This window comes from Opisthocomus hoazin, chromosome 3 (genome assembly GCF_030867145.1).
Source record: "Opisthocomus hoazin isolate bOpiHoa1 chromosome 3, bOpiHoa1.hap1, whole genome shotgun sequence".
Lineage (NCBI taxonomy): Eukaryota > Metazoa > Chordata > Aves > Opisthocomiformes > Opisthocomidae > Opisthocomus > Opisthocomus hoazin.
Genome location: NC_134416.1, coordinates 14,255,009 through 14,281,792, shown reverse-complemented (window position 1 = coordinate 14,281,792; position 26,784 = coordinate 14,255,009). Strand labels below are relative to the sequence as shown.

The following is a 26,784-nucleotide window of genomic DNA, read 5'->3' as shown; positions in this document are numbered from 1 at the left end:
CTACGCATCGAGAGTTGTGAGGGGTGAACTGGCATCTTTCCAGCTTAGGGAAGGCCTTTGAACCCACGCAAGTTATTTACGGAGCCTTTAGAAAACAGTACGCTCCCATTTCTGCGATTTGTAGGACAGGAGCAGCTCAGGTTTTGTCACAAATAAAGCAACCCCCTACGCGATTGACTGGGGTTCGCCCCACGTCCCTGGTAAAGGAGAGCAGCAGAGCTGAGGAAGAGGGAAGGTTGCAGCAAAGCTGAGTCATAACATTTGTTGTGCAAGTAGTTTTCAATATGCTTTTTGCCTGAACTCTACTTCTTTATTAGGCTCCAAGACAGCCAGTGAGGGCACTTGAAGGAATTCTAGAGGGTGACTTGTTGTCATGGATCAAGGCAGGACCCTTATCCATGCTTCAGGCTGCTGCACCATCCATCCCCAGTGCCCTTGAAAGGGCGGAGGCGTTAGCGGCAGTACCAGGAAAATGGGAAGGATTATAGACAGACCTCACAGACCCACCCAATGCACTCTTAGAAGGATCAAGTATTCCCCTTCAACGATTTAGTCTGTTAAAATAAGTAGACTATTCAAGGAAGTTTGAGCAAGAAATGTATCTTGAAAATGGCTGTCTTACCCTTTCTGGAAGAGGCTCTGGTGACCTTGTAGACTGTACCATGTTTCCAGAGACTTGCTTCTGGGGGTGCAACCCTCTAACTATATTCCTGAGGCATGGCATAACTACAAAAAGACTTATGAAACAACTTAAACATACCTTACATCACAGTGTGAATGAAATTAAAACCAAAGCATCTCCATTTTGTGTTTATTTTCATAGCTGGCATAGCTTTCTGAGGCAAGTCATCCTGTTTGACCAAGGTCACGTCTCCTGTTCTGGCCTGAGAGACATTTCATTTGCCTTTTCAGCTGCATTTCCCCAATTTACTGGGAGTCCCTTCAGTGGGCTCCTACTCGCACTCCCTCTGAGCAGGAGCCCGGATCAGACTGTTGTGGTCCTAACTCTTAACCAGATACAATTGTAACTGAAAAAAGATAAAAAGCAAAGTCACTTGTATAACTTGTCCAGAAAAAAACAAGATTTCCATAAGCTGCAAGTTGGACTTGAAGCTATCAGACCAGTGAAAGCACTGGTGATCGCTTCTGGGGCAAAAAACACCCCCGTGCTTTGGGAAGGATACGGATTCATCAGCACAAGCTCCACGTGAGCACTGTTTTTGCTGGAAGTGAGGGCTCCATTCACCTCATTTTCCTTTGAGGTACAAGGAAGCAACAGCTCTCTCCTGGGTATTCTCCATGTGATCTACTGCCACGACAACCCAAGTTCTGGATGTTCCTGCAGGAGAGTCTCTGCTCACAGCCACCAGAAGCTCAAGGCTGGTAAGGTCACCAACTTGGAAGCAATCAGACAACCAGCTCTGTGGTTCGCATTGCTTGAACATTTATTGCAATTCAGTGTCAAAAATGTTTTACAAAAATACATTACTGGTTGCACAGAACAGCTGTAAAAATTGGAGTTGAACATGCAAGGGAAGAAGTGTGCAAATTTATAATGGAAGGATTTTAACCACACAATAATATTAAACAGAAATCTTACTATACGAGGGATGCCTTTCACTTCATATCATCTCTAGTTACAACTTTAAGGAAAAGCAAAACAGAACACACACTCTCTTCCATATACAAGTAGGTCTTTATAATTACTGTAGAGTAGTTCCTAAAGACGAGCATATTTGCTATTTCAAATTAAAATGTTCTCTTGGTAGCTGACTGGTTAGCATTCTGTGCAGCACATCACGGCTAAAGAAATGCCCTCAGTGGCCCTGAGGCACTGCTTGGTCAGCGGAGGGGGAATCTTGCAGGTGTTCAAGGTATTAGTGCACTAGAGACTGCATGTGTCAAGGACAAGATGGATTTGCTCTCCCTAGGCCCAGATCCTGCAAAGCCGATTTGCTGCCAACGAAATCACTGGAGGAAGACGCAGGGTAGAAATCGAGCGCTGGTGAAGAGACTCGGGCAGCTGGGCAGCCGCACGCTGACAGCTGTGGGGATGGCTGCCCACGTCTGCGGAGCCTTTAACAAGCACCATTGTAAGCAATGAGCTGAGAAAAGCAGCACAAGCAGAGTCCCTAACCTTGTAACAGGGAGGCTTTTATCAACCTGATCAGCCATCAGCTCTGCGGGGTCTATGTTTCTACAAACAGGCCAGCTAGGAGGAGTGGCATTTTAATTTAAAGCTATGTCTTTTTGGCAAGGTGCTGATCTATGGGGAAGCTGTGCAACGGGTTTGTAAGAACAACCCCAGAGGACAACGCTGGTTTGCTGTACCGAGCAGGAGATAAGCGTGAAACAGCACGTCTGATTTATTAGCTACATAAAAGCATTTGAAATGTTCCTGCTCTAAATCAAATCTTAGCTACTAAGAGCCAAGGAATTTTCTAGGCAGGAAAAGCTGGTTCAGTACCTGCATATGTTCTACAAGGTGATAGCTTTGCAAGAGTAATTGAAGTGAAACAGAAATGGGAACACAAACAGTTCAAAACCTGGGGACAAAGAAAAATAATAAAAAAAGATATTCCCATATACAGAAAGTGGCAGGGTGCAATTAAATGTTTACATACAAAGCAATGTCTTCAGAGCAATACAAGTTTTCCTAATCACTGTACAAAATAAAAGTATCTAGAAACTCCCACAATTAAAAAAAAAAGAAACCCAAACAATATAAGAGGAGGTGCACACATTCTATGATCAAACTTTACCATACCATAGTTAGTATAAATGGCTTAAGGTACGTACAGCTGAAATTGTGCCTCTTGAAGTGGCTATCACGTTAAACCGAACTCCAAATACCTGCCTCTTCTAGAAAGCTGAAACAAATATCTCCGGAATCTCTCCCTCCCTAAGGCTCCTCCCCTGCATGGATCTATTTTTCCTCTTCACGGCACCACGTTGCACACTGTTGCACTGGTGTGGAATCTATCCTTGGAAGATAATGAGATTTCTCTGGATGCTGGCAGGAGAAAACCCCGAAGAGAGAAAAACCGCTCCTCTCCTAGAAGAACTGATGCATTTCTAACGGGAATGCATCAACTAACTGGAAGGTGAAATGCCATTCTGTTTCCAAAACACAAGTAAAAGCCTGTTTTCCCTTCATGACAGCTTTGCCACAACAGTCCTAGAATAAAGAGCTCCTTTTTGCGCGAGAGCAGCCTCACACCATCCTGCCAGGAAGGCCCTATTACCACGGCTGCTCTTGTTACTCTGCCATCCTCAGCCAAGCAGGTGCCTTTGCGCTGCTAAAATACTGATCCCTTTGTTTATAACCTTTAGACTAAGGTGTTTGGATGCCACAGCATTTCATTTTAAATGCAAAACAAGAGTATTGCATTCGCCACAACATCTCCCACCACCAGCCACTTGAGAAGCAACCAGTCTCCCGGAGACATCAGGCTCTTATTTGACAGTTGCTGTCGCAGGACGGTAATGGCTGAGGCAGTGACTGAACGAGGCTTTTTCTGTTTCTTTTTGTTTAGTCTGTTTTGTGGTCCAGTACTGTAGCTGCTTGGTTTTCTGCTGCTTTGGACACTGACAGCAATATCCTGGGACCCTGCCCGAGCAACAGACGAGTTTCTGTGTATTAACAAATCATCTTCAGCACTTTGACCCTTTAAGATCTACACAATATTAAGAAATAATAAAACCACTAATTGAAGTAGGCTTTATAAATAGGAGCCTCAGCTGCACACTGTGAAGTATGCTGTCGGCGTGACTCATGCTCTCTGGGCAGAAGACACAGAATAAACTCTTTGCTCAAGACCAGTGAAGGGCTGATAGAGGCTATGGCTAGAACCGAGGCGTTCCTGAATCGCAGCTCAACACTGGGATTTTTTTGTCTTGCTGTGCTGGGAATGCCCTAGGCCGGATTCAAACCTGAGCTTAAAATTCACCCAGTGACACAATCTCATAGAAGATAAGTGTCATCTGCGAAGCACGGATCCAGACTTTTTTTTCACACCAAAATACTGCTGCCTCCCCATCACAACCAGTTGGCTCACGATGGGTGGCAGAGGCAAGACTACAAACCAAACCCACCCCAAGTCAGAGCTGGAAACGGAAGGCGCCAAGGGGCACAGGCCATCTCACTGCCAAAAAAAGGAGCTACAGGAATCTCCAAATACAGTGGCAATGCTTCACTGACTTCACTTGCGGGTTTCTGTCCTTAATGTTCTCATTCGCCAAGCCAGATTTTAGCCTCGTCCACCCACTGCCATCAACGTGGGAACGAAACCAGAAACTGGCCTCCCTCGCTCACAAATATCCCCCCAAACAAGCACAAGTTCATTTTTCCAAGGTAACAGCTTTTAAATCACTTTCAGTTGACATGAACACAACCAGCAGGCTTATGCCCTCCCCCGGCAGTCAAACTGATGGATGGGGCATCAACACCAAGACAAAGCTCCCTATCCCGCACATGGTTTCTCCTCATCTCTGGCAGATGCCAAGCTCCAGGCCATGGCTAAGGATGGAACAGGCTCACAGAGCTATCTGGAAGAGCAAAAGCTTGGGTCTGCTGTTGGAAGGCAGGAGAAAGGCAGTTCTTGTCAGCATTTTCCCAGTTTTCTCCTTCCCAGGCTTCCTCCCTGCTTCCTCACTGCTCTGTCTAGAGGCAGCTTTTTTCCCTTTTTGCATCTCTTACAAGAGTATGCAAAGTGATTTAGTTTGCAAAAATGCAAATACTGTCAATTTTTTAAAATACAAACAGCTGCAGAAAAGTGTTGAAAGTCAGTTATAAAAATGTAAAAAAAGGAACAGAATATTTAACAATAATTAACTCAAGTAGTTCTTCCTGAATTGTCCTGAGTACTCCTCTTCCTCACAATTCTTTGTACATAGTCACACACAACCCACTCGGTATTTACCCTTCCGAGGCACCCTGCTTATATCCTGCACAGAGAAAGTGCTATACAGGAAATCTGACAAACAGCAAAAACTCTCCACTGCAGGTTTTCAAATTGTTACACATGAGCTGGATTCTTCTAGGTCCGCTGTATGGGAAAGTGAAGCCCTGTATGCAACAGAGGAGACGGTGAGCCAGATCATGGCCACTGCGAAGTTAGGAGTTTGGCCGCTTACTCCACAGGACTGAAAATGTAGCTCTAGGCTAGCGTTAGAAGACCCCATATAGGTGGTCAGCACTGGAAGCGGAAGGGACTGGGCTGGGTCTTTGCCACATCCTTGGCACAGAGAAATAACCAAAGATGTCAAGTGCCATGTTGGAAACCCCTTGCTTGCCCCAGTCCTGACCGCCGCGGTTAGGAAAATGCTGACTTACTTCTTCACGCTGTCTTGCTCATCACCCTAAACTTCAGTAGTCTCAAATTAAACACGATGCTGCCAGTCTTCCAGTGAGGAAAAACTGCATCATTTCACTGTGTTCAATGGCCCAGTTCTCCCTATGTTTTACCAGCTCCAAGATGACAGAATTCACTTGACAGCAGTGGGAATGCAGAGCAGTGTATGTGTTGGAAAACTAGGAAAAAACACAGGCTTGAAGAACCAGATTCTAACCTCACTTGGGATTTCAACCAGAGCAATTAACCTAGTGGAGCTGATATGAATTTACACTGTGAGATTAAATCCAGTCCTTTGTTTTTTTATAACAGAACTTCCTCCCTTTTAGATAATCTTCATTCTTGTGGCTTCTCTCTTCCCTTTTGCTTAGTCTTTCATAAACCCAACAAATTAAAAGAGGATGGAGTAAAATCTTAGGTATTTATACAGTGCCTATCATCTAGGCATTCAAGCACTGAGTAGAGCAAGAAAACTAATGGAAAGAGGTAAGCATTAATACAAGAAAAGATGCTTACTATCACAAAATTTCCCTTTAAATCATTGTACAAAATACAAAAGTTCACATTGTACAGTGGATTTTTGTTTGAAAGGTACTCAATCTATTAGAGGTAGAAAGTGGTATGGTGCGATTCTCTTTTGCAAGTAGGCTAGAGTTATATGCTAAGTATTTCAGAATGTCTCCTTTTTAAAAACGTAAAAGTATTATTAAACTTGTCACAGGGATATTTTTCATAAATATTTTTAAAACATAATCTTTATAAATATGTATGCTAAATAAAACCAGATGGAGAAACAGTTCAACAGTCCTAGCCTCATATTGCTTTCTCTCTATTAGAAACAAACCAAAGAGTTCTCATGGTTGTGGGGCAAATTCATTTTTAACTTCTAAAAACAAAAAAAAAAATGAAGTTGTTTGCCCTGTATCTCGTACTCTGATCATAAAAAAGGGACTCTGTACAACATGCTGCATTTATACACCAGTCCTACGGAAGTCTGTATTCCTTAAGTGCTGCACACCAGTGAGCGATTTCACCTTTCATATCTCCAAGATCCTCTTCTTCCTTGACTCAGGAGCTTTGAACAAACATGAATATTTACACTATTTACAAACGGAGTGTCCAAGCTCAGTGGCATAAAGTGTCCCATAAGAATCGCGTAAGCTGCGGTGACCCAAGTTCAGAACCTGAACAAGTTGATAAAGTCTTGCGGCGAGAGAGAGGTGGAGCAAGTCTCCGGGTTGTTGGCTGTGCAAGGGTGATCAGTGCCCTGGGAAAGGAGAAAACAACTCCATTTAGAGAGACTGCGTAGAGGGTGCCAGAGCACCAGCCACCAGCCAGCTCAGCGCTGCCCCTCTGCCAGACGTCCCGCTCGCAAACAGATAGAGCAGAGCCCAGAATAACATTTCCACTCTCGTCAAAGCAGGCAGCTCAGAACTGGGCTTCAGATTTTAGGGGCTACTGACAAGTCAAGGGAAATAAAACCAGCAAAGATCCAATTCACTCTTTTCCTCCCTTCTCTGAAGGAGGAGAGGCTAAAGCCTACCACCAGCCACAGGAGTTTAACTCCCAAGCCGTGCTGTGGATATTGCCACAGTGGCCAGCAGATTTTGTAGCCATCAGCTGTCACTCCAGCTAATCCTGCTGCCAAGACCTCTGCCTCCGCATGACAGGCGGCAGGACTTGCTGGCAGCACTAAGATGATCTACTGCAGGCAGCCCTACGGGATGCCCGTCTCCCTCCCCTCTGGCCTTGATGGCCAGTACTCTCATTCAGTGCAGAGAAGATGGGCTCTTTGAAGCACAGAGGAGAAAGGGTCTTAATAGTTGAGGGAGGATTAGGATATAGGAAAACACTAGGTTGTGCAGGCAAAGGAACTGCAGCACCCTAAACCAGCTGCCATCAGAGGAAGCACCGAGTGCCCCGTGGCTTGTGCCACAACTGAGTTTGTCCCACCAGCACCTCGTACCTTCCAGGAGAGGATGTGGCAGTGCCTGCACAGCTGCAGTGTGTCACCATACTGCTCCTTCCGTGGGTAACACCTTATGAGCTTGAAGTACATCTTTTTCCAATCCAGCTGTCCCTTGTCGGATAAGATCAGCCGTTTGCGAATCTGAAAGAAAAAAATTATCAGAACTGTAGCAAGTCAAATAATGTTTTTTTTTTTTCTTTTCTTCTTCAGCTCCTGTTGTTGTCCTCTCCCTCACATACTTATCATCCTTGCCAGTCCCGTAACTGTTCCCTTGTAACATCAAGAAAACTTCTGCTCTGAATACCCAGCCATAACCAGCATCCTGATGGCAACAGCCTTGCCCAATACCATGGTCAAGCTGTCTCCATTTCATGAATATTACTGTATGAAAGCCTGAAATCCTGGCAGCTATCTCACACTGTTTTAGCCAGTGTTTCTGGCAGGTGGGACAGCAAGCATTTAACAATTTCAGAAGCTGAAGTATTTTGCCTTTTCATTGACTCCAATGAAAGAGCCAGTGATTTGTCACATCAGGTTGGGAAACACCTGTCTGTCTCTTAGGGCTCACCAGCTGCAGAGACTGGGTTTGAATATACTTGTTAATAGAAGTAACTTCCCCAGAGTGACTTCCAAAATCAGATCCAGAGTGAGCAAATAAAGCCGAGTCAGCAGAGGAAACTGGCACGTGGTCCCTGAAGTGCAGAAGTCTGGTATAAACACCCCAGACATTCACCCATAAACCGAGAGAGGGATTTTTGTTGGTTTTTAAGTTTGGAAGACCCCAGATGATTACCAGCCTGCCAAAGATTTTTAACAGGTACAGTGTGGGTAGCGGCAGGGCTGTTTTCCACATACAGTCCTGTCACTCACGGAAACAGCTCAGAGGGGATTTCTTGCTCTAAAGGGCAAGAGAGTACGTACGACTCATCACTCATGGACCGCATCCACAGAGATTCTCTGCGAGAGCGTCAGTCCCTGGGACATCAGGGTGATTGCTGGAGCCTGCCTACACGTTCTCCCCGCACACGTGGGGCGAGGAGCAACTGCATGACTTGCAGTTGTTTCCACCTAGATTAGGGTTGAAGAAGTTCACCGTATGACTAATTCCTCAGGCTCCTATTTCAGGAATCATTGCTGTGGCATGCAAAACCCTCTACGTAAATCATCTTCACAGCCATTCTCATGCCAGCCTGTATTCTCAGCCTGTGGCACAGCCCTTAGATCCAGAGACAGTCAAGTAAGAGCATCCTACCCGTGTTTGTTCACTTGCTGATGGGTTACAACCAACAACTAATGGCACTTTGCATCCCTGCTTGTACCTGTCTGTCTGTAAAGTGGTACTGGCAGAGTTTCTTCCACAGCAGCCGGTCTTCGCTAAGCACTTGCAGGTCAGGAGCCACCTGACCGAGGCTAACCAGGTCTCTCCCATCACTCAGTCGCTGCATGATGTTCAGTTGTAAACACAACGGCAGGTCTGTGAGAGTGGTTCCTTTAAAGGCAGGCTGGAAGAGACAGACAAAATGGAGCTCATAGGAAGCTGAAAACCCAAGCAATTCTAGCTTGCAACAGAGTTACTGCTCTATATGCATTGCTCTTCACATAGAAATTAAGCAGCAATAATAAGCTCCCTCTTCTGAATAAGGAGACATTTTACATGGAGATATTTGACTTTCTGCCCCAGAACAGTTGTTTGAGATATCCTCAAGGAAGGGGATGTGTATTTGTATTACAGTAGTGTATTTATATTAACAGTAGTTCAAAGCAGAGGTGTGGTCACAGAATCACAGAATGGTAGGGGTTGGAAGGGACCTCTGTGGGTCATCTAGTCCAAGCCTCCTTCTCCTATTCTTGCCCACCCCACATCCATACTCGTGAGACTCTGCTCCCAGAAGCACCACCACCAGCTTTCACCACAGCAGGACATTGGCTATGTCATGATATCAGCTATTAACCACCCAGCTCTCTCCAGCATGAGACACTGGCATTGTTTCTCAAGTTCAGCCTCCTGTTACACACGCTGCTGGGAATCTCATGCTCTTCTGCCATGTGTTTCAGCTTATATTGTCACAGGATCCTGCTGTAACCACTGCAGAGGCTGATGAGTATCCACAGCAGGATTCTCCCTGCGTGGCTTCCCAGGTCACTGCTGGCAAGGCTAATTTTCCCTCTGTGAATGCTTGAAGAACTTGCCCCTTTCCCATCAGCTGCAGCCACAGTTTTCCAGCCTGTTCAGCCACACCAAAGCGCATCCTAGCTTGAAGAGCCAAAAGCCACCTTCACCTCCCATCCACCTTTGCATGATCTACACGGGGTCTGGGACTGTTTTGCAAGTCCACATGGCAGCACAGCTCTGGCACATCCGTGATGGATCTGCAGGTCCTGCACATGGGGGAAATCCAAGGCACACATGGGAGCAAGGACCACAACCTGGGCTCCGGCTGCTCCAAAACCAGCCCCAGCCTTATTAAGGCAAACAGCAGCTTTTAGGATTGGGCCCCAAAGAAGAAACAATGTTAGACAGATGTGCCAAGTTTATCATTTACCCTGCACAGAGATGCTGCTATTTTAAGTCACAGAGTCACAGCACTCATCTTGCAATTGGCAGAGCAATTAACCATTTCAAACAAGAAGCACACGGACCACCATCAGCAGGGGAACACTGCATGAGGCTGCTTTTAATCATATGGTCCCATCTCCAGCTGTCCCACTGCCTGTGAAACTCTGCAGGCACAACAAGCATGTCTGTGCACAAACAGCTCCCATCCGCCCTTCAGTGCCCAGCCTAAGCAGCACTGCCCAGTACCGGCAAGGACCACAGCTTTTCAGCCAAGACATAGTTCTTGGCCATCTCCACCAGCAAGACAGGCCTGAAACAACCCCTCCAGAAGCAGTGACCTGTCTCTGCCATCTCCAGAGGACATTTCTTCCCATGACAGCTTCAATGCTGCATGCTGAGAGTGAAGCTGTAAGCGCACTGCCTGGTTACAAGTAGATGTTTCCACAAGTCCAGACTCTGTATTCCTGCCCATGAGTGCAAACTGAGGTCATATTTTGGGGTAGGAAGAATGCACTGGAGCCTTGGACCACCTCCTGGTGATCTCCCTTGCCAGCCCACCTTTTGCATTCTCCTGCACTCTCTCTAGATGTAAGCTTTGCTAGGGCACAACAGGCAAGACAAAGCTCAGAGGCTCTTGAGTCAAAAAAATCCCAAATTCTGAAGCAACCAGTGTGACTCAAGCAAATCCTTACAGGTTTTCAGAGTCAGGGCCAAAGACTTATCTGCTACTTCTTTTCCCTCAGAACTCCTTTCCAGGACTTTTCTAACATTACTTTTTTTGGAGAAAGAACAGATCAAATCAGAGTGCTGTCACTTTCTGGACAGAGTTGTTTTTTACTAAAGCATCTCCAGCATACCCCCCCAAAAAAAAAAACCACCAGAAGCACTCAGTGCACTGTAAGCAACTGGCTGCACAGAGCTGAGCTTGTTCTTTCTTCCTTCCTCTAAACTCAGCTGGTTTTGTTCTAGCTTGCCCTGAAGTCATCTCCCCTGGTGTGAATTTTTTTTCTTTGCAAGTTCAACATTTATTTCAGAAAAGTGTCTGCAAACCTACACATAAGTATGCATAGAAGGCAGTTCTGTTCATGAGCAATATTTTATTGCCCTTTTGTCTGGATAGGCAGAGTTTTTCAAAATGCTTTTGTCTGTGTTTTGTAAGTCCATGAAGTAGAGGGAAAAATGCAGGTTGTACTACTGAGTCAAGCAGCAGGAGGTAGGTCCTGACCTGTGGTGCCCTTGGGGCAGCAGATACCCAGCTGGAGCTGACCCTGGCAGTGCCCAGGCACAAGGCAACTCCCCAGCTCGCAGACCTGCTGTGCCCCAGGAGTCACCCCACAGTTGGGCCAGTGCCTCCCCTACACAGTAAAGGGAGCTACAGCCCACCCCATGAGCTGGACAACAGGAGGGACAGCAGAGGTGGAGCAGCAACCACCATCAGATAAGGCACTGCTGCTTTTCCAGCTCTTCAAACTCCCTGCCTCCCACAGTTCATCATCTCCTGCATCCCGTTGCCTGTGTTACTCTGACTGAAGAGCTAGAAATGGTTTCCTGGTGTTCCCAGAGAATACAGCCATGCAAAACAATGAAAGCAGGCCCTTTGCTTAATCCTTTGCAAACATCTGTCTGGTTAACCCACCAGGGAAAAAGGTGCTCTTTATATTCCCTTGGGCCATGCCTTGGTCTGCCCAAGTGGGAATTTCACAGTCCAACTCACTGCAGAGAAGTCCTACAAGGGGCACACCAGCGCAGAGATCAGCACCAGGGGACAGCTTTCGCATTTCTATGGAGCAAGTATCCATTTGAGGTGGGGAAAAAAAAAGTCTAGACATGGTCTGGGCAACTGGTCATAGGTGCCGCTGCTTGAGCAGGGGAGGGTTAGACCAAATGATCTCAAGAGGTCCCTTCCAGCCTCCACCCTTCTGCAATTCTGTGAAGCACAGCAAGCTCAGATCCGATTCCCACATGGAAATAGGAATTTATCAACTAATACATCTTCCCCATCCCTGCAGATGCTGTTGAAAAAAACAGATGTTGTGAAAGCAGGACTGGTCTGGCTTGAACAGGCAGCTCCAGACTACTGGAAGAATCACTAATATTTTCAGCCAGGAAACATGAAGTTATGCAGCTATTCAGAAATTTGCATTTAAATTACAGATTAAACAAATCTAAAAAGCTGAACTATCTGACAAAACAAGGTTTAAAGGCAATTTCTCAGTCTGAGAAAGACCAAGTTGAGACTCTCAAGAGAAGATGGTTTCCTGCACAGCTCTGTTTGCACAGCAGTTCACGGCCATTAAGGAGTCAAGCCACAGTCTGTGACCAGTAACAGTGAGCATGATCCTGGGTTGTGTACGTTGAGTTTGAATTAAGGGACACACATAATGCTAGGAATGCACCCAGTTATTTTGGCAACTCCAGGTGCTTCCCCAGCACTCTGTGCTTGCACTGGGAGTAGAGTGGGATGCAGTCACCCAAATGAGAGCTGCTACATGACAAGGTTTCATGAAGCAGCCACCTTATTTTTTGCTTTCAGGATTTGTGCTTACCCTGGTGATCTGAATGTTGTTCAGTTGCTGCTGCCAGTGGAGAATACTCTCCATCCTGTGCACCCACATGTTGATGTTTCCAACCAGGACAGACTTGCCGACCCGTTGAACTAACGTGCAGAGGGATGTGTAGAGGGTCTGCAGCAATTCCCGTATTAGCCTGATGTTCTGCTGATCTTCGAGGACTTTGGAAGAAGAGAAAAGGTTAAAAATGGGAACTGCCCAAATCCTTTTCTGAATCTACATGTTTCTCAGGCAAGTCAAGTTATTTGCTACTACCTCACAGTCCAAGAGAGCCAGCCTGAGCTTTTCTTTTTAGAGGAAAGCACTTAAACATTAGCCAGGCACAGCAGGTTAGACAGCAGATGGAAAGAGATCCTCCCAGGATAAGCAGATGAGGTATCTGCCCTTTCTGCAGCACTTCCCATTTCCAGCCGCTGGCAACCAGCCAGTTTTCCCCTCAGATACATGCAAGAGGTTATCTACATGCACCTCTTCCCCATCTACCCCAGCTGATGGGCAGGGAGCCAGCCGAGGATCTCCTTTCTCATTATGTCTACACGCACTAACAGGGTCCTCTCAATTCCCAGGCTTCAGCCAGAGCTAAAGCATCAGAGGGACATGCCACATCTCAGCCACAATTCAGCCCCCCTGGCAGGTGAAGACACCTCTCGAGCTCTCCATTCCTCCGGAGCAGTGGGAGCACTCAATGATGCAGCAAACTGACAACTGCAGATGTGCCAGGCTTGGAGGCAGGAGTCACCATCTCTTGTGCAGTCAGAAATAGGACTCGGTGGGATGCAGAAGGGGTGGTAGTGAGGAAAGTTGGAGAAGGAGGAATTGCTTCTCAAATACCTACCAGAATACAGACATTTCTTCCCACTCCCCCCCACGTAGTCCTTCACCGAGGGAAAGGAGAGTGGAACTGCACTACAGAAATAAGCAGTAGTGCCTCTCTTCACCCATCTTGCATTGCCTGACTGTTCTTGAGGATGTGGTTCACCCGGAGTACACCAGATTAAATCAGACTCCTCCTCCTCCCCCTCACTGTTTCCGTTTCTTACCTTTCTGCACCACTTTTTCCAAAATGTTCATGTAGTTTTTCTGGGCAATGCCACTCAGTGACGTCAGCTGAGACTTTGCTATCAGCTCCAACAGCTGTGGATAAAAATAGAAGTTGCAAGCCTTACAGCACAGAGATACCTTTCTAATCTTGACTCCTGGTCATGTGACACAGCAAAACAGTCCAGAGACTTGTTTGCTGCTCGAAAATAAAAGGGAGACAGAACGACAGAGCAAACTAATGCAAAGGGGGAGCAGAGCAGAAGACAAATAATTAAACACACATCGAAAGGGGTGGAAAAAAGGCATTCTAATGATCTTCATGGTGAGAAAAAACCAAACTTGATTTCATGGTTTAGAGATGCAGAGAAACCACAGAGCAGTGTTCAGCCTGACAGCCTCTATTCACACCAAGGGAACAACAAACAGTCAGCGTCACCGTCCTTCACTGGGGCATAAACAAGCAGTGTCATAAGGGAACACGAGCAAATGCCTGTTTGGATGGTGACATTATTGATGGAGCATTAATGAGAATCAGACTCCACAATTTACGTCAAACTCCTGGGTTTTGTCAGAGTGCTGTCGCCACGGCAGAAAGGTTAAGCACTGTATTAAAAACAAACCCTCCCCCCCAACAAACCCCGATTCCCCCAAGGTTTCCTTCCCTCTTCAGCTCTTACAGCGGCAACACCAAACCACCTTTCCCTGTTTACTTGTTAACCTTCCCTAATGGAAATCTTGCTTTTACTTTCAATTAGGATTTGCTTCCCACCACTGACCTCCTGACTCATGTACAAGCTGAACACTGAATTTGGGCTGCAGTTGCTAAAGGAAGCACTTCCCACCAGGAAGATGCCCTCTCCTCCCCAGCTCTCTACCACCACGAGAACAGCTGCGGAAGTTTCCTATGGATCATGCTCTGCAGAACATGTGGCCGGTGATCTTCCAAGCCTTCCTCCCTTCCCCCAGCATTATATAAATACACAGACCATCCACGTGTCAGTCCATTTGTTTTGGATGTACATAGCCTTCTGTTTTAATTTAGAAACGAAAGGAAAAACCTTTTATGCTACAAATCAATCAACACATTACCACATGACTGGCTTAATAATCCTTTATCACCTGCAGCTACAGTATCCCATTGCTGGCACTGCAGAGAGTCCAGAGAAGGTGCAACTACTTGTGTCAAGTAACTAAGACTGCTCTTGACAAGACTTGATAAGTCATGAGCTGAACTGTTTGCCCCGCTATAAGAATGACAGGAATGTATCCACAAAGTCACCGGCAGCTTGCCATGAAGCTGGGAGCTCAGGGAGAGGTATTCCTGCAGCCCTTCGCCTGCCCTGCTCATCTGGGATGCTGGCATGTGACGGCCACTTCAGAGCACTGAAGTCGCCTAGAGTAACCGAGCTCTTCTTCCGTTTGATTTCCAGGCCAACACACCATCATCAGATGGCTTTGAGTTTACATCCTATTAATGTCTTGCACCTCGCATGACCGAAAGAAAACAAGATGAAAAAAGACCTGCGCTAACTCCTGTGAAGGGCAGGCTGCCTGTTTTCTTGGCTCATTTGGGGGAAACAAGAGATGCAGGACAGTTGGGTGATATTTGGTACACAGGCATCAGTGGATCTTCTTGATGTAGCAGCTAAGCTGAGACCACAATAACTAGATACTCTTAAAAACAAGGCAGTCTGCAAGATGTTTGAGAAGTTTTATAAAAAGTCTTTTCTTCATTTTTTGAAATACTGCACAAATAAGTAGGGAAAAAAAAAAATCAGTGTCCCAAAGCAGTCTAACACTCTGCTTACATTAAACTATTTAGCCTTCAGACCTTTGATTACAGCGATCAATTTGCCAGACTCCATCTGTACATTAACCACACGTGCACCCAGATCCGCTCTTCTGTGCATAAACAACTGCTGTCTCCAGACTGCAGTGTTCTGGAACTAGCACAGAGACAGCTTGCTCCAGGCTGGGTGTCAGCGGTGTTGTGCCCGTTACTGAAAACACCAAAATGCACCCAGTGATAAGCATCATGTAATGCAATACCCTAAGAGCTAGATGCCAAGGCCATTCTTTTCAGAGAAACAAGGATAAAAATCTCAGCTGCTTGAAGAATGCTAAATGGGTACAAAATTAATTCAGCCAAAGGAACAGATTTAAATTTGCCTTGTCTGTGCTTATCAAGGTTCAATTTATGTTGAGTGAACCAGCTCAGATATCACATGTCACCTCCCTTCCCCTGCAGCAATAAACATGGGATGAAATTCCATACGAAAACTACGTTGTGAATGCTTCTAGGACTACTCCGCACCCCAGGGACTGCTGGCCCTCCAAATCAAACGATATTTTTTATTCTTCTGTGCTCATATAATACACAAAAGAACAGGTAAGCAATACAGTTCACCCATGCCCCACATGCTCCAGTGTATGGAGGGTCTTTCAGTGTTGGCACAGACCCAGAGCGTGGTCTCAGTTAACAGACTGGAAAAATCAGGGTCTACAGCATTATGAAAAAATAAATCAGTGTTGTCACTTGCATAACAGACTAAAAGCAGACTGATGAATTCAGATTAATGCTGAGTAGGGTAAAAAGGCTGGAGAGCTGCAAGCATGTGTTGTGACGCGGTTGCATTAAGTCCAGCCCACGCTCAACTGAGGGGGACAGATGGCAAGAGAGAGTGCACAGGGAAAGGTTAAGAGCAATTTTAAAAGGCCTGCTTTTCAAAAACACTCAGTGATCTCTGCAAAGCTTGCAGGAGGCAGCATCTTCTGCAGCAGGACAATAATCTGCCTGCTTCCCCCACCAGCATGATGGGGCTCCTGCTCAAACCCCACTAGCAGTCGGTGCAATGAGCCGCTTGCTCCAGGAGCAGAGCAGGTCCTCCTCCCATCAGCACAAGGCAAAAGACAAACAGAACAGTGCCACGTGGCAGGGAACAACGGCCCCTGTTTCAGGGCCACAAAAACACGCCACTCTGCACCCGTGACTCCTGTGCGCAGCGCTGCTTAGCCCTGCTACACTCAGATGGCACTTCTGCCGCTGTCTGGGTTCAGCACTGGGGTATGTGGGCAATCCATACCCCAAATAACCCACAGCTAGGGGCTTACAGCACACAGAGCCAAAATATGCTCAGGAACCCTGCTGCACCAAGCAGGAGACAGTAACCTTACCTCAAAAAGGGAAATGCTTTGTGATGATTGAAATCGGAAGTCTCAAACTACTGAAGTGTAAATCCCCCTTTGAATACCCCAAACCAGCTACAGGGAAGCTGGACTGCACCCTGTGGGGATCCATAAGCTCCTCCTGGCTGGGGATGTGGCTCCTCACATCTGGACTGCTTAGAGAAACATATTGCAATGAAAAATTCCTCCTCCAGCACCCCCCCCTTGCTCTCACAGCCCTTCACTTTCTGTGGCTGAAATGTCACATTGGCTTTTGGCTGGGAGCAAGAGCAAGGCAAGTTATAATAATTTACAGTGCAGGTGCTGACAGATCTCCAGGAGACAGCATTGAGCTGATATTCTTTCAGCACAGCATAAATCCAGGACTCCTGGAGCTAACTGCTATAAAAACTTAAGAAACAAATTTAAGAGACTACTTTAGCAGGCTGCACACTGTTATTCCAGCAGAGCTGTGCCCATGCAGCTTAACCTGACCTAAGCTTTTATGATCAGAAACAGCACCTTCCCTTGAGACATGACTACACAGCCATCATATGACAAATCTTTCTGAAGGAAGCAGCCTGCAAAACCTCACTGTCATCTGAACAGAGTGTTCCCGAAGGAGAACCAACAACTTCTGGGCTACAGGCACTTTTGTCTCTGCTCGTGTTACTTACGCTTACAGAACACTTCCAGTCTTTTCATTAAATCTGTCAGACCAGAGAAACCAGGGCTGCTTCAAGACCAGGAACCATTTGGGTCCTCTGGGTCCGACACTTGCTTACTAGGTCTAAACAGGGAACGTTGTCCTGTAACACACAAGAAGATGCTATAGTTTGAAAGATCAGCAAGGACCAAGACATGGCACCAATACTTACACTTAGCACTTCCAGCACTATACCAGCAGATTGTCGAGACAAGATTGAAGCAGAAGTTTTCCTCCAGTTTACATCAACTCACTCGCTACAGCTGATGGTATTTGCCCATGAAAAATACCTGCCAAGCTTCTTACAGCTCACACCTCCACCTCACTTGCAGGAGGTGCCCAATTTATCAGTGCACCATTAGGAACTCCAAGAACTTAGTCTGGGTATATCTTAAGCAGCAGACACTTCTGTGACAAAAAATTAGCACTGAAAACACTGCAGCAGTTAAGTTCACAGAAATTCAGAAAGGAACACTTTGAGAAAGGCAAGCTGATGCTCAGCCTGAAAGCTCATGTTGCTATCAGCAGTGATGTAGCTTACTTCTCTATAGGGTAAATTTGGGTGTAGCCAGCAGAATCCCAAGCCTGCAGCTATTACTCTGTTCTTCCCCTACAGACATCCTCATATTCTCCCCCAACCTCCAACTCTAAACTTCCCTCCTTGGAAAGCACTTGCTTGATGAACTAAGTGGTGTGACATTACTCAGATACCCCGAGCAACGGGTGGAACTCAAGAGAACAAGGAGAGAGGGAGAGGGAGGGAAGGGAAAAATGCTTTGCCTGCCAATGTTCAAGGCATTTTCCATGTGACAGATTGCTCATCTGTGTGCTCTAGAAGGCCTGCGATTTGCGAAGGACCACAAACAAGATCCACATCTAGGCAGAGCTTTTCATGAGTAGGTCTGGCACATAAGGCATTTTACGAGCTACTATCCACCGGAGACTTGGCCGATACAAGCCCTTCATTTTAAGAAGTCAGTTTTGTGTTTGATCCATGGTACCAGGTTTAATATCTTCTTTAATCTGCCAAACCACAAGTCAGCCTCAATTAGAAAGCTTCATGCTTCTCAGTAGTGCAGTATCCTTAAAACTACTGGTTGGGAAACTACCCTTAAAAGCTTAGAAGAGAGGTAATTTGTCAAAACAAGAATACATGCCGACTTCCATACAGAACACTGCTATTTCAGGTACACCGCAGATTTGGGATGCTCTTATGAAATCCTCACAGGAAGAAAGGGGAAGGTCAGCCAGAGTCTCCCCACCGGACCACATCAACTTCACTGAAATTTGAGTTTGCTCTTCAAAAAATTTAATAGGACTTCTGCTCAATCACTTTAGACCCATGAGACACCCATCACACTGGGCTGAACAGAAGCCCATCACGTGGCATAGTGTGACCTGAAGCCATGCTTAGCAGTCCTGTGGAGTTCTTCGTTGTTGTAAGACAAAGTCTGCCAAAGGGATCTCTGCAGCAAATACAAGCTTTATTTTATCTTCCTCCCTTATATTTGACTAAAGGGTTACAGCCTTGGCAAGCACTATTCCTTCCACAATACTCCCCCTGAAGATGTCAGCTGTGTGTGGATACCCAGTTATCAGAAGACACTGAGCAGCTCAGTGCTGGCAATCACCTTTTCTCCACAACCAGGAAAACAAGTTGTCCCAGGACCAGCAGAGCTAGGACAGCCCGAGTTTCCACAGACTTGTATCCTGCTTTGCCTCCTCCAGCACCTCTGCTCCCTGCCACCTCTCCTGCAGTGGGACATCCAAGTGATTGCCAGTGCCCTTTCTGCACAGCAGGTGGGTGATCACCCCCAAAGTCTGTACCCTTCCCAGGGTGACAGACATTTTCACAGGCTCTGTCACCTAGATGACAGATGTTCACCTAGGTGAACAAACCAAGATGAACCTGCTCAGATCATTTCTTAAACACTTTTCATGACATTTGACTCAAAGGGAAAGCAATACCAATGCTGCTTGCTCCACAACCTAAAACCTGAACAGCTGGTGCCTCATCAGTGACCAACTGCTGACAAGATGTTAAAAGGAGCTGTTTATAAACAGCCTCAAGTTAATAACAGATTTTAAGCTTATTGAATTCCAAACCTTGATAACCATTCTGAAATTCGAGATCAATTTGCAGATCACATGCCCATAAACATAGATCTCTCAGGACAGTAGCTCCCCCAACCACTACCACTGCCATTGGCCACTCAGAGCCAAAAGAGATGCCCTGATCTGTTATGCAAAGCCAGAGCACATGGAACTTGGGGCTGATGGCTGATGACTCCTTCCTACCAACTAATGGTGTCAGGACTAACCAGATGCTTCACCCACTGATACCACTGCCAGTCACACAGGATTAAGAGCAACCATGATCCTTAACAGAGAAGTTAAGATCAATGCCTTCAAGAGGTTCAGCCCATCACCTCATTCCCAGAACACTCAGCTCCTTAGAGTCTCTCCATCACTTAAAAGGAGACAAAGCTCCACAACCCTCGTGGAGCTGGAGCCTCCTGTGCAGAGGTCCCCCCTGCTCCTTGGCCTCTGTAGAGAGCCCATGCTCCCTCTGGGGCCCCAGGAATCACATTTAGAAGCTGAACTGAGAACTTACAGGTTCCATCAATTACTTCATGCAGCAAGGCCCAACACCCTCAGTTGCATGCTTGGACCTCTTTACAAGTGCTTCCCACCACCCAACTGGTGCCCAGTTCAAAGCCTCCACCACCACAGCAAAATAAACCCTGGCCTTTCACTCACCCTCACGACATAGTTGAATCGCCTGGAGTCCAGGATAGCACTGGAGAAGTCAAGTCGGTTGAAGGCTTCTCCCAAGGTGCAGTAACCATGGCGCTGAGAAGAAAAAACAGTCTGGGTCATGTTTTGGCAGACATGAGTCCAGACAGCAAAAGGAAGACGTGACCCAGGGCAACTCAATTTAGCAAGCCAATGGGTACAAATCATGGGACCAGCTCACAGCCAGAGGAAGCAGGCCTGTCTCCCAGAGCCACACTCATTGACATCAAGAGTGGGCATGGCCCAGTGTAGGTTATGGTAGTTTCCCAAGAGTGACCCAAGCTCAATTCATGGGTGAGAACAAGCTGCGCATTCCTGGGGTTCAATATACATGGGAGTTCAGAGTGGTCTTGTACGGCCGCTTCTCTCCATGAGCGCAAGCAAGCTGTTGTACTGAATGCCAATAATTTTCCATGTTAGGACTGTGCTGGGTAAGAGCCAAGAACAGTATTATGGCTTGGTCTGAAAATGGCTGGTTTTTTTTTTTTTAACTGAGGGAAGCAAACAAGTCATATTTTAAACACATGTACAAAGCCTTGTACAGCAAGCCCTGGCTCCCTGATCAGGGCTTAAAATCATTACTGAAATTCCAACCACAAGCCAGATCTTCCACTTATCTCTTAAGAGCTTCTGCTGATTTATATCAGCACAGGATCTTCCACTGCTTGGAAAAAACAGTAGAAAGGGAACAAAGAACCTATGGAGGCACTCACCTCTTTTGTGCTCCCCTTGTGAACATAAATCCACTTCTCCTGGTGGAAATCTGTTTGGACAAAGACATTTTGCTCAGTTAATCCTCCACTTTGCAGAGGGCTGGATATCTTCTGCTCGTCAAACTAACTGCCCTTTTAGTACAGATGAAGTTATGTTGTGTTTACACCACCACACTTGAAACCAAAACTAGCAACCTGCTGAGCTGCTTTGTTTCCATACTGCTTCATTTGAGACCACAGCCCTGAGCCTTAGGAACAGCTTCTGTTTCAGTGACACAGCTCAAGACTGTAAATGTTTAATCTGCCAGCCACAGATACACCATAGCACCTCCTCTTCTTTGGTCCCAGACAGTAAGAGTGGCTGACAGCCAGGTTTTGTTGTTATTGATTTTATTAACTATTCATTACCTTGGTTACAGGCTTGGGATTGAATGTCAAATTTGAAGTTGAGTAAAAGTGTCATGAGACACCAGGCATGTGGGAGAGAGCTTTCAGCAGTGAGGTCAGGCTCAAAGGAGCATGCTTGTGCTTGCAGCTAACTTGCTAAAAAGAAAAACCTATCTGGGACCAAAATTTTCCTATTTCTAATTGCCCCTCCCTCCCCTCAGAAAGGGGAGTGGTCCCACTCCCCAAATAGCTTCTCTGTACCCACCACATGCTGCTAACTCAGTTTGCAGAAGAGCCTTCGCTGTAAGCAGTTACACTGCTCAATCCCTCTCCCACAGGCTTTTGACCCTACTTCTACCACACACCAGCAATTCAACAGCTAGTAAGGAATATTCCTCTCCCCATCCTACTAGACTCCTTTCCTTAAAAGAAATATCGTGCTCCTGGGGTCTTTTTCCACCCAAGGATGCAGCAATGTACTCCTGCCTGGTACTGCAAGCCCAAGGACAAACCCAGTCTCAGTTACAGGCATGTAGACCCTGCATCAAGCCCTTTTAAATAGTAGGTCAACACAGAATCCAGCCAAAAACTGTCATGGCAACATTTGTTTGTTCAGAAAACCGAATGCACCGAGGGGCCAACTTTTGGCATCAGTTTTCAAAATCCTGGGGGATGCACAATGAGCTAATAGTAGTGTGGGAATTGTAACTCATTTCCTCTGTGTATGTTTACATTTGTAGCCTTCACATCTAACTCCAGTACCTATCTTGCCATCAGACCAGCACAGACCTTGCTGTCCCTGCAGGCTCCCCAGAGCCCTCCCACAGTGTGCCTGCCACTCGAGACCCCGGCTGCTCGCTGTGCATACAGGAAGATTTCAAACCTTCCATTGTTTTCAGCAAGCTGAAACCTCATTTCATTTTTCATGCACTCCACGCACAGAGATAGGATCAAAGCTCACATTCAGGCTTCTAGCCTCCAGTAATGTAGATTAGTGCTCAACATGCATATGGAAGGAAGAATAAATTTAGCCTGTTGTGCACAAGGAAGTCTACAGGGGGGGAAAAAACTGGAACTGGTTCATTTGAATGTACCATAGGAAAAAATTACCCTCCTTCTGACAAACACAAATGACAAAAATCTGAACACTACAAGCACAACTCCTCAGAGCAGGGATTACTAACAGGGGCATAAATCTTCACATTAAACTGCATCCAAGTTCTCTACTTAGGTCAAACACAGGCGCAAAGCCCTTCAAGACACTCTGGAAGACTCCTCATGCACTGTGCAAAAGCCATAGATATGAAGCATTTTCCATTCTCCTGCAGCAACTTTTATTTTAAAAAGCCCAAATAGATATCTTACATTGAGTCTTGGCTTTGTTATTCAGCAGGTCTTTTTTTCTCTTCTTGGCAGCAATATCATAGTTCAGGCTGTTGAAGAGATTCTCTTTGTTGTGATCGTCCTTTTTACAAAAGCTGTGAATAACACAAAGTAAGGATTCTGTTTATTTCTGCAGTCTGCCAAACACTGTTTCCTGCGAGGAGAGAAAACACACAGGTTTATCACTGTGAGCCCCAAACCTGCCTCCTTGCAGGCTGCTCTTGAGAAGTCTGCATGCAGCTTTTGCATCCAGTAACAGTATTTTTAAATGAGCCTCTGGTGTCTCATCCCTGTGCTAAGATACCCATGACAGTTGGGAGCAGGTAATACAGATTCCACAGCTGGCGCTGGGACACTGCTGGGCAGTATTCTTCTCCTCCCTTTAACCTGTTTCTATCCTTAAATAACACTACATCCTCCTACTGTAGGTGGTAGATTCCTCTGAGCCAGTCAGACTTCTACGGAAGGACATATTTAGACATCTCTGAAGACATATATAGGCACTCAAAATATTTATTAACAAAAGAATCCCTACAAAACATTCTTTCAAGCTTACAGGAAGAGCTCAGTTGAGATTCAGACTTGGCTGGTGGCTTTCCAAACCCCACATAGTAGTGACTGTACAAATTAACAGCTAGGATCTCTTGTCCAAGGGTGCCCATCCTCTGCTTTTCCTGGAGCTCTGCTGTAACTATACTATTAGTGAAGGCAGCTATAACCCCTTATTTTCTTTGAGGGCAATGAAAGACTGTCTATAAACAGCCTGTGCACCAACATCTCCACGTTGTGCAGACCTGCACACCGGCAGGCCCGAGCCACAATGCAAAACTGAGCAGCCCCTGGGCAGGCACAGGGCTGCGGCGCAGACCCCCGGGGCTGGCAGAGGAAGGCAGCAGCCCCCAGCAGCTCTCGGCAGAGGCCCCCCTGCCCACAGCCTGCTGCCCAGAGCTGCAGGGATGCCTCCCAGGTGCTGCGGAGAAGACAGGCGATGCATCCAGAACAACAAGAGCCACTCCCATGGCTCTAGCAGCTGGCTAGGGATGGGAGAGTGGCTGTCTAAAAGAAGGGTGCCAGGCACCTCGCCACACCTCTCGGCTGCTGTGGCAGCATGGGTCCAGGACACCTCCGGAGCTGCTGCAGGCACTCGAACATGCCACTGCTCGCAGCACCAGGCAAGCTTCCTGTGCAGCAGCCATGAGAACCCTTACACAGCCAGGCTGCTTCCTCTACAGACCTTATGTTTACACTGTTTCGCCTCAAAAAAACCAGCACGAGCAGCAGACCGACTCACACCTCCAACAGCTACTCAGCACTGGCTCCTGCAAAGGAATGCAGCCAGCAGGACGAGTCTCCTTGTCTTGCCCCTACCAATACACAGCTCAGGCCCACAGCCAGGAGAGGGACATTTGCTGTCAGTCAGCATGGCCACGCCACCAGCAGGCGCAGAATTTGAGCGGCCACCTCAGAGCTTCAGCTTCGTGAGGGACCCAGACCTCCTCCAGCAGGGTCCAACTGGGTGTTCTGGTGTGGCACCCGCACACAGCCCTAGAGGTGGAAGAAGCCTCCCTCTGCTGCAGGGCACCACAAGGCTTGGGTCCCCCTTCCCGCTCCACATCCCCCCTGGCAGGGCACCGCTCCTGTAGGCTTCACAGCGCCATGGAGGGGGAGCAGCAGCAGGCAACGCTCACAGCAACAACAGCTCAGGGAACCAGACACTTCAGCCAGCAGGATCTGGCTCAGGAGAACCTAGACCTGAGAGCAGAACATCTCAGCTGCACATTCCCCCTGGCCACGCGGCTTTCTGCCAGGGGGACCAAAACCCGAGAACGGAGTACGGCAGTACAGAAGAAGCATTTTTGAGATGTTCAAGCTCATATTTTAATCAGGGTTGCACAAAATCAGTGGTGGGCCAGGTTAACACGTCCCACGCTGTGGCCGAATCCGAGCCCAAGACAGATCTGCTTCAAACCCCACACACCAACAGCACACCCCCGACTGCTGACTTCCCACTGAACAGCTCTCACCTGCAGCCCTCACAACAGCAGCAGCCGAGGGATTCCCGTACGGGAGGCACATTATTCCCTCCCTTACGCACCCCCAGGCTTCCACACGCTTCTCCACGGCATCCTGACAGGTTGAACAGTCGGACAGCGGGACCCAGCACCGCAAGGACCTCAGTCCAGGGCAGTATGTCACCTTCTCACTTTTTAAAGGGAAAAGGGACACAGAAAGCCATGCCAGGCTCAGCGTTCCCAGCACAATCACTCCACCGCCAGCCAGCCTCCCGCCTACCTACAGGCCAGATGCTCTGGGCTCTAAGCTTGATTTCTACTCACAGCTCTCGTGGGAGAGGGCAAGGGGCAGACATCGGCCGCAGCAAACCCAAACGCGCCCGCCCACAGCCGAAACCAAGGCGCAGCTCCGCGGGCAGAGCTCGGTCTCGACGCGCCCAGAGCCACCGCACCCGCGCCGAGGCCGAGGCCTCCCGCCCGCGAGGCCCCGCTCCGCCGCCCCGGGGCCTTCGCTGTCGCCCGGCGGCCCGGTCAGCCCAGCTTGGCGCCAGGGCCGTGGCTGGCGGGCCGGAGGGATGCAGGGCTCCGGGCCGCCGCCCTCAGAGCCGGGGGAAGGGCGGTGAGGGGGGACACGGCCGCGCCGCGGCGCCCCCTGGAGGCGGGGGCGGCACCGAGCCGCCGGTACCTGCTGATGTCGCCGACGTAGCCGCCGCCGCTGCTCTTCTCGTCCAGGAAGCGCGTCCAGCCGTCGGCCGTCTTCACCCAGCTCTGCCCGGGCGAGCGCCAGTCCTGCCCCAGGAACGGCATGGCGGGATGAGATGGCGCGGAGCGGAGCGCGGCGGCGGCGGGGCTGCAGGCGCCGCGCGGCTCCGCGCTATTTATGCGGCGGCTGGGCGGCGTGTTGCCGGAAGCGCGGGGCTGGCCCCGCCCCCGCCCCCGCCGCGCCGCACGTGGCAGTGTTTATCGGCGCCGAGCCCGCCCTCCGCGGGGCGGGGCCTGAGGCGGGGCCAGGCGGCCGAGGGGCGGGGCCAGTGAGGTGGCGTGGGCAGCCGTGAAGCCGGTGCGTGGGCCGTTTGCGGGGTGCGCGGTCAAACGGCCTGGGCACGAGGCGGGATTCTATACAGGGCCCGTAAAAGCACTTCTGTGCGTTTGCGTTGTGTATAGGAAATGTTAAATATAAAAAAACCCCATAAAACCAACATTTTATGCACACTTCAATTCCAGACACAGCTCCTATAGCCGATTCATCGGTATAAATAATGTAAATATTTACACAGGCATGTTTGCTTATGCTTATAAGACACAAGCACGTCTTAGATATTTGTATATTACAAATAGAAACAATCTGAACACATAGCGTTGTAAAAACATACAGAATGTTTTAAGTGGTTTTATATAGAAAACATGATATATAAAGAGAATATTATATATAGGATGTTTTCTAAATGTATGGTTCCTATATATTTTATATCTGTGTAGTGTTTTATGCACATATATCGTGATTTATGTCTGTGTTTTCTATATGCATGTGCTTTTACGTGCATGATGTTCTTCTATTTAACGCTATTTTAAAATATAGGTAAATATGCATGACAGATAAACATATATAAAGCAGTATTATGTATGAAAATATGTATAACATAAATGTCGCTCACTGAGTGCATGCACTGGTAGGTGTTATAGAAGCTCTTATGTATTGAATATTAAAAACATGGTTTTTTTGCACTCAGGCCCAGGCTGAGGTGTTGCGTTCCCAGCCAGGAATGCGCTATAGCTCATTTCGTAAATACAGGACACTTTGCACGAGGACCACAGCGTGCGTGCCCGTGTCTCAGTACGCTGATGTCCCTGCTGCCAGCTCGCTGTCACTCGGGGCCGGGGCACGAGGGGCGTCCCCAGGGAAGCTCCCGTCCTGGGGGAGGGGTGCGTGGCCGTCGGGCTGCGGGGTTGGGGCGGCCATTGGCCTCGCCTGGCCAGCACTCGGGGCCGAGGGCCGATGAGCACAGACATGGCGAGTGGCTGGCTGCGGGCCGAGGTGCGCTGCCCTAACCCCGGTCACGTCGCCAGCCGCTCCCCGGCTGCGCTACCTCTGCCATGGGGCACTCGGTAACATCTGGCACTTGCGAGCAAC

At 47.8% G+C, this 26,784-nt stretch overlaps 1 protein-coding gene across 1 annotated transcript; it reads right to left on the bottom strand.

The window, feature by feature from the left end:
- Window positions 1-1,422: 1,422 nt before the first annotated feature.
- FBXO32 (F-box protein 32) lies at window positions 1,423-25,565 on the bottom strand. The gene is made up of 9 exons (XM_075415601.1): window positions 25,339-25,565; window positions 22,624-22,736; window positions 20,872-20,921; window positions 20,123-20,215; window positions 13,491-13,584; window positions 12,427-12,611; window positions 8,643-8,825; window positions 7,321-7,464; window positions 1,423-6,621 (listed from the first exon to the last, which is right to left on the bottom strand). The coding sequence occupies exons 1-9, from the start codon at window positions 25,458-25,460 to the stop codon at window positions 6,532-6,534; spliced, it is 1,074 nt and encodes a 357-aa protein (XP_075271716.1). The 5' UTR covers window positions 25,461-25,565; the 3' UTR covers window positions 1,423-6,531.
- Between the last annotated feature and the right edge of the window lie 1,219 nt (window positions 25,566-26,784).

Excerpts from the sequence above, each read along its gene's own strand:
- FBXO32 (XM_075415601.1), bottom strand. The coding sequence starts at position 25,460 with ATGCCGTTCCTGGGGCAGGACTGGCGCTCGCCCGGGCAGAGCTGGGTG. Across the intron at positions 20,922-22,623 it reads TAACAAAGCCAAGACTCAAT|ATTTCCACCAGGAGAAGTGG; the intron begins GTAAGATATCTA and ends TTGTCCAAACAG. Across the intron at positions 12,612-13,490 it reads GGAAAAAGTGGTGCAGAAAG|TCCTCGAAGATCAGCAGAAC; the intron begins GTAAGAAACGGA and ends CTTCTTCCAAAG.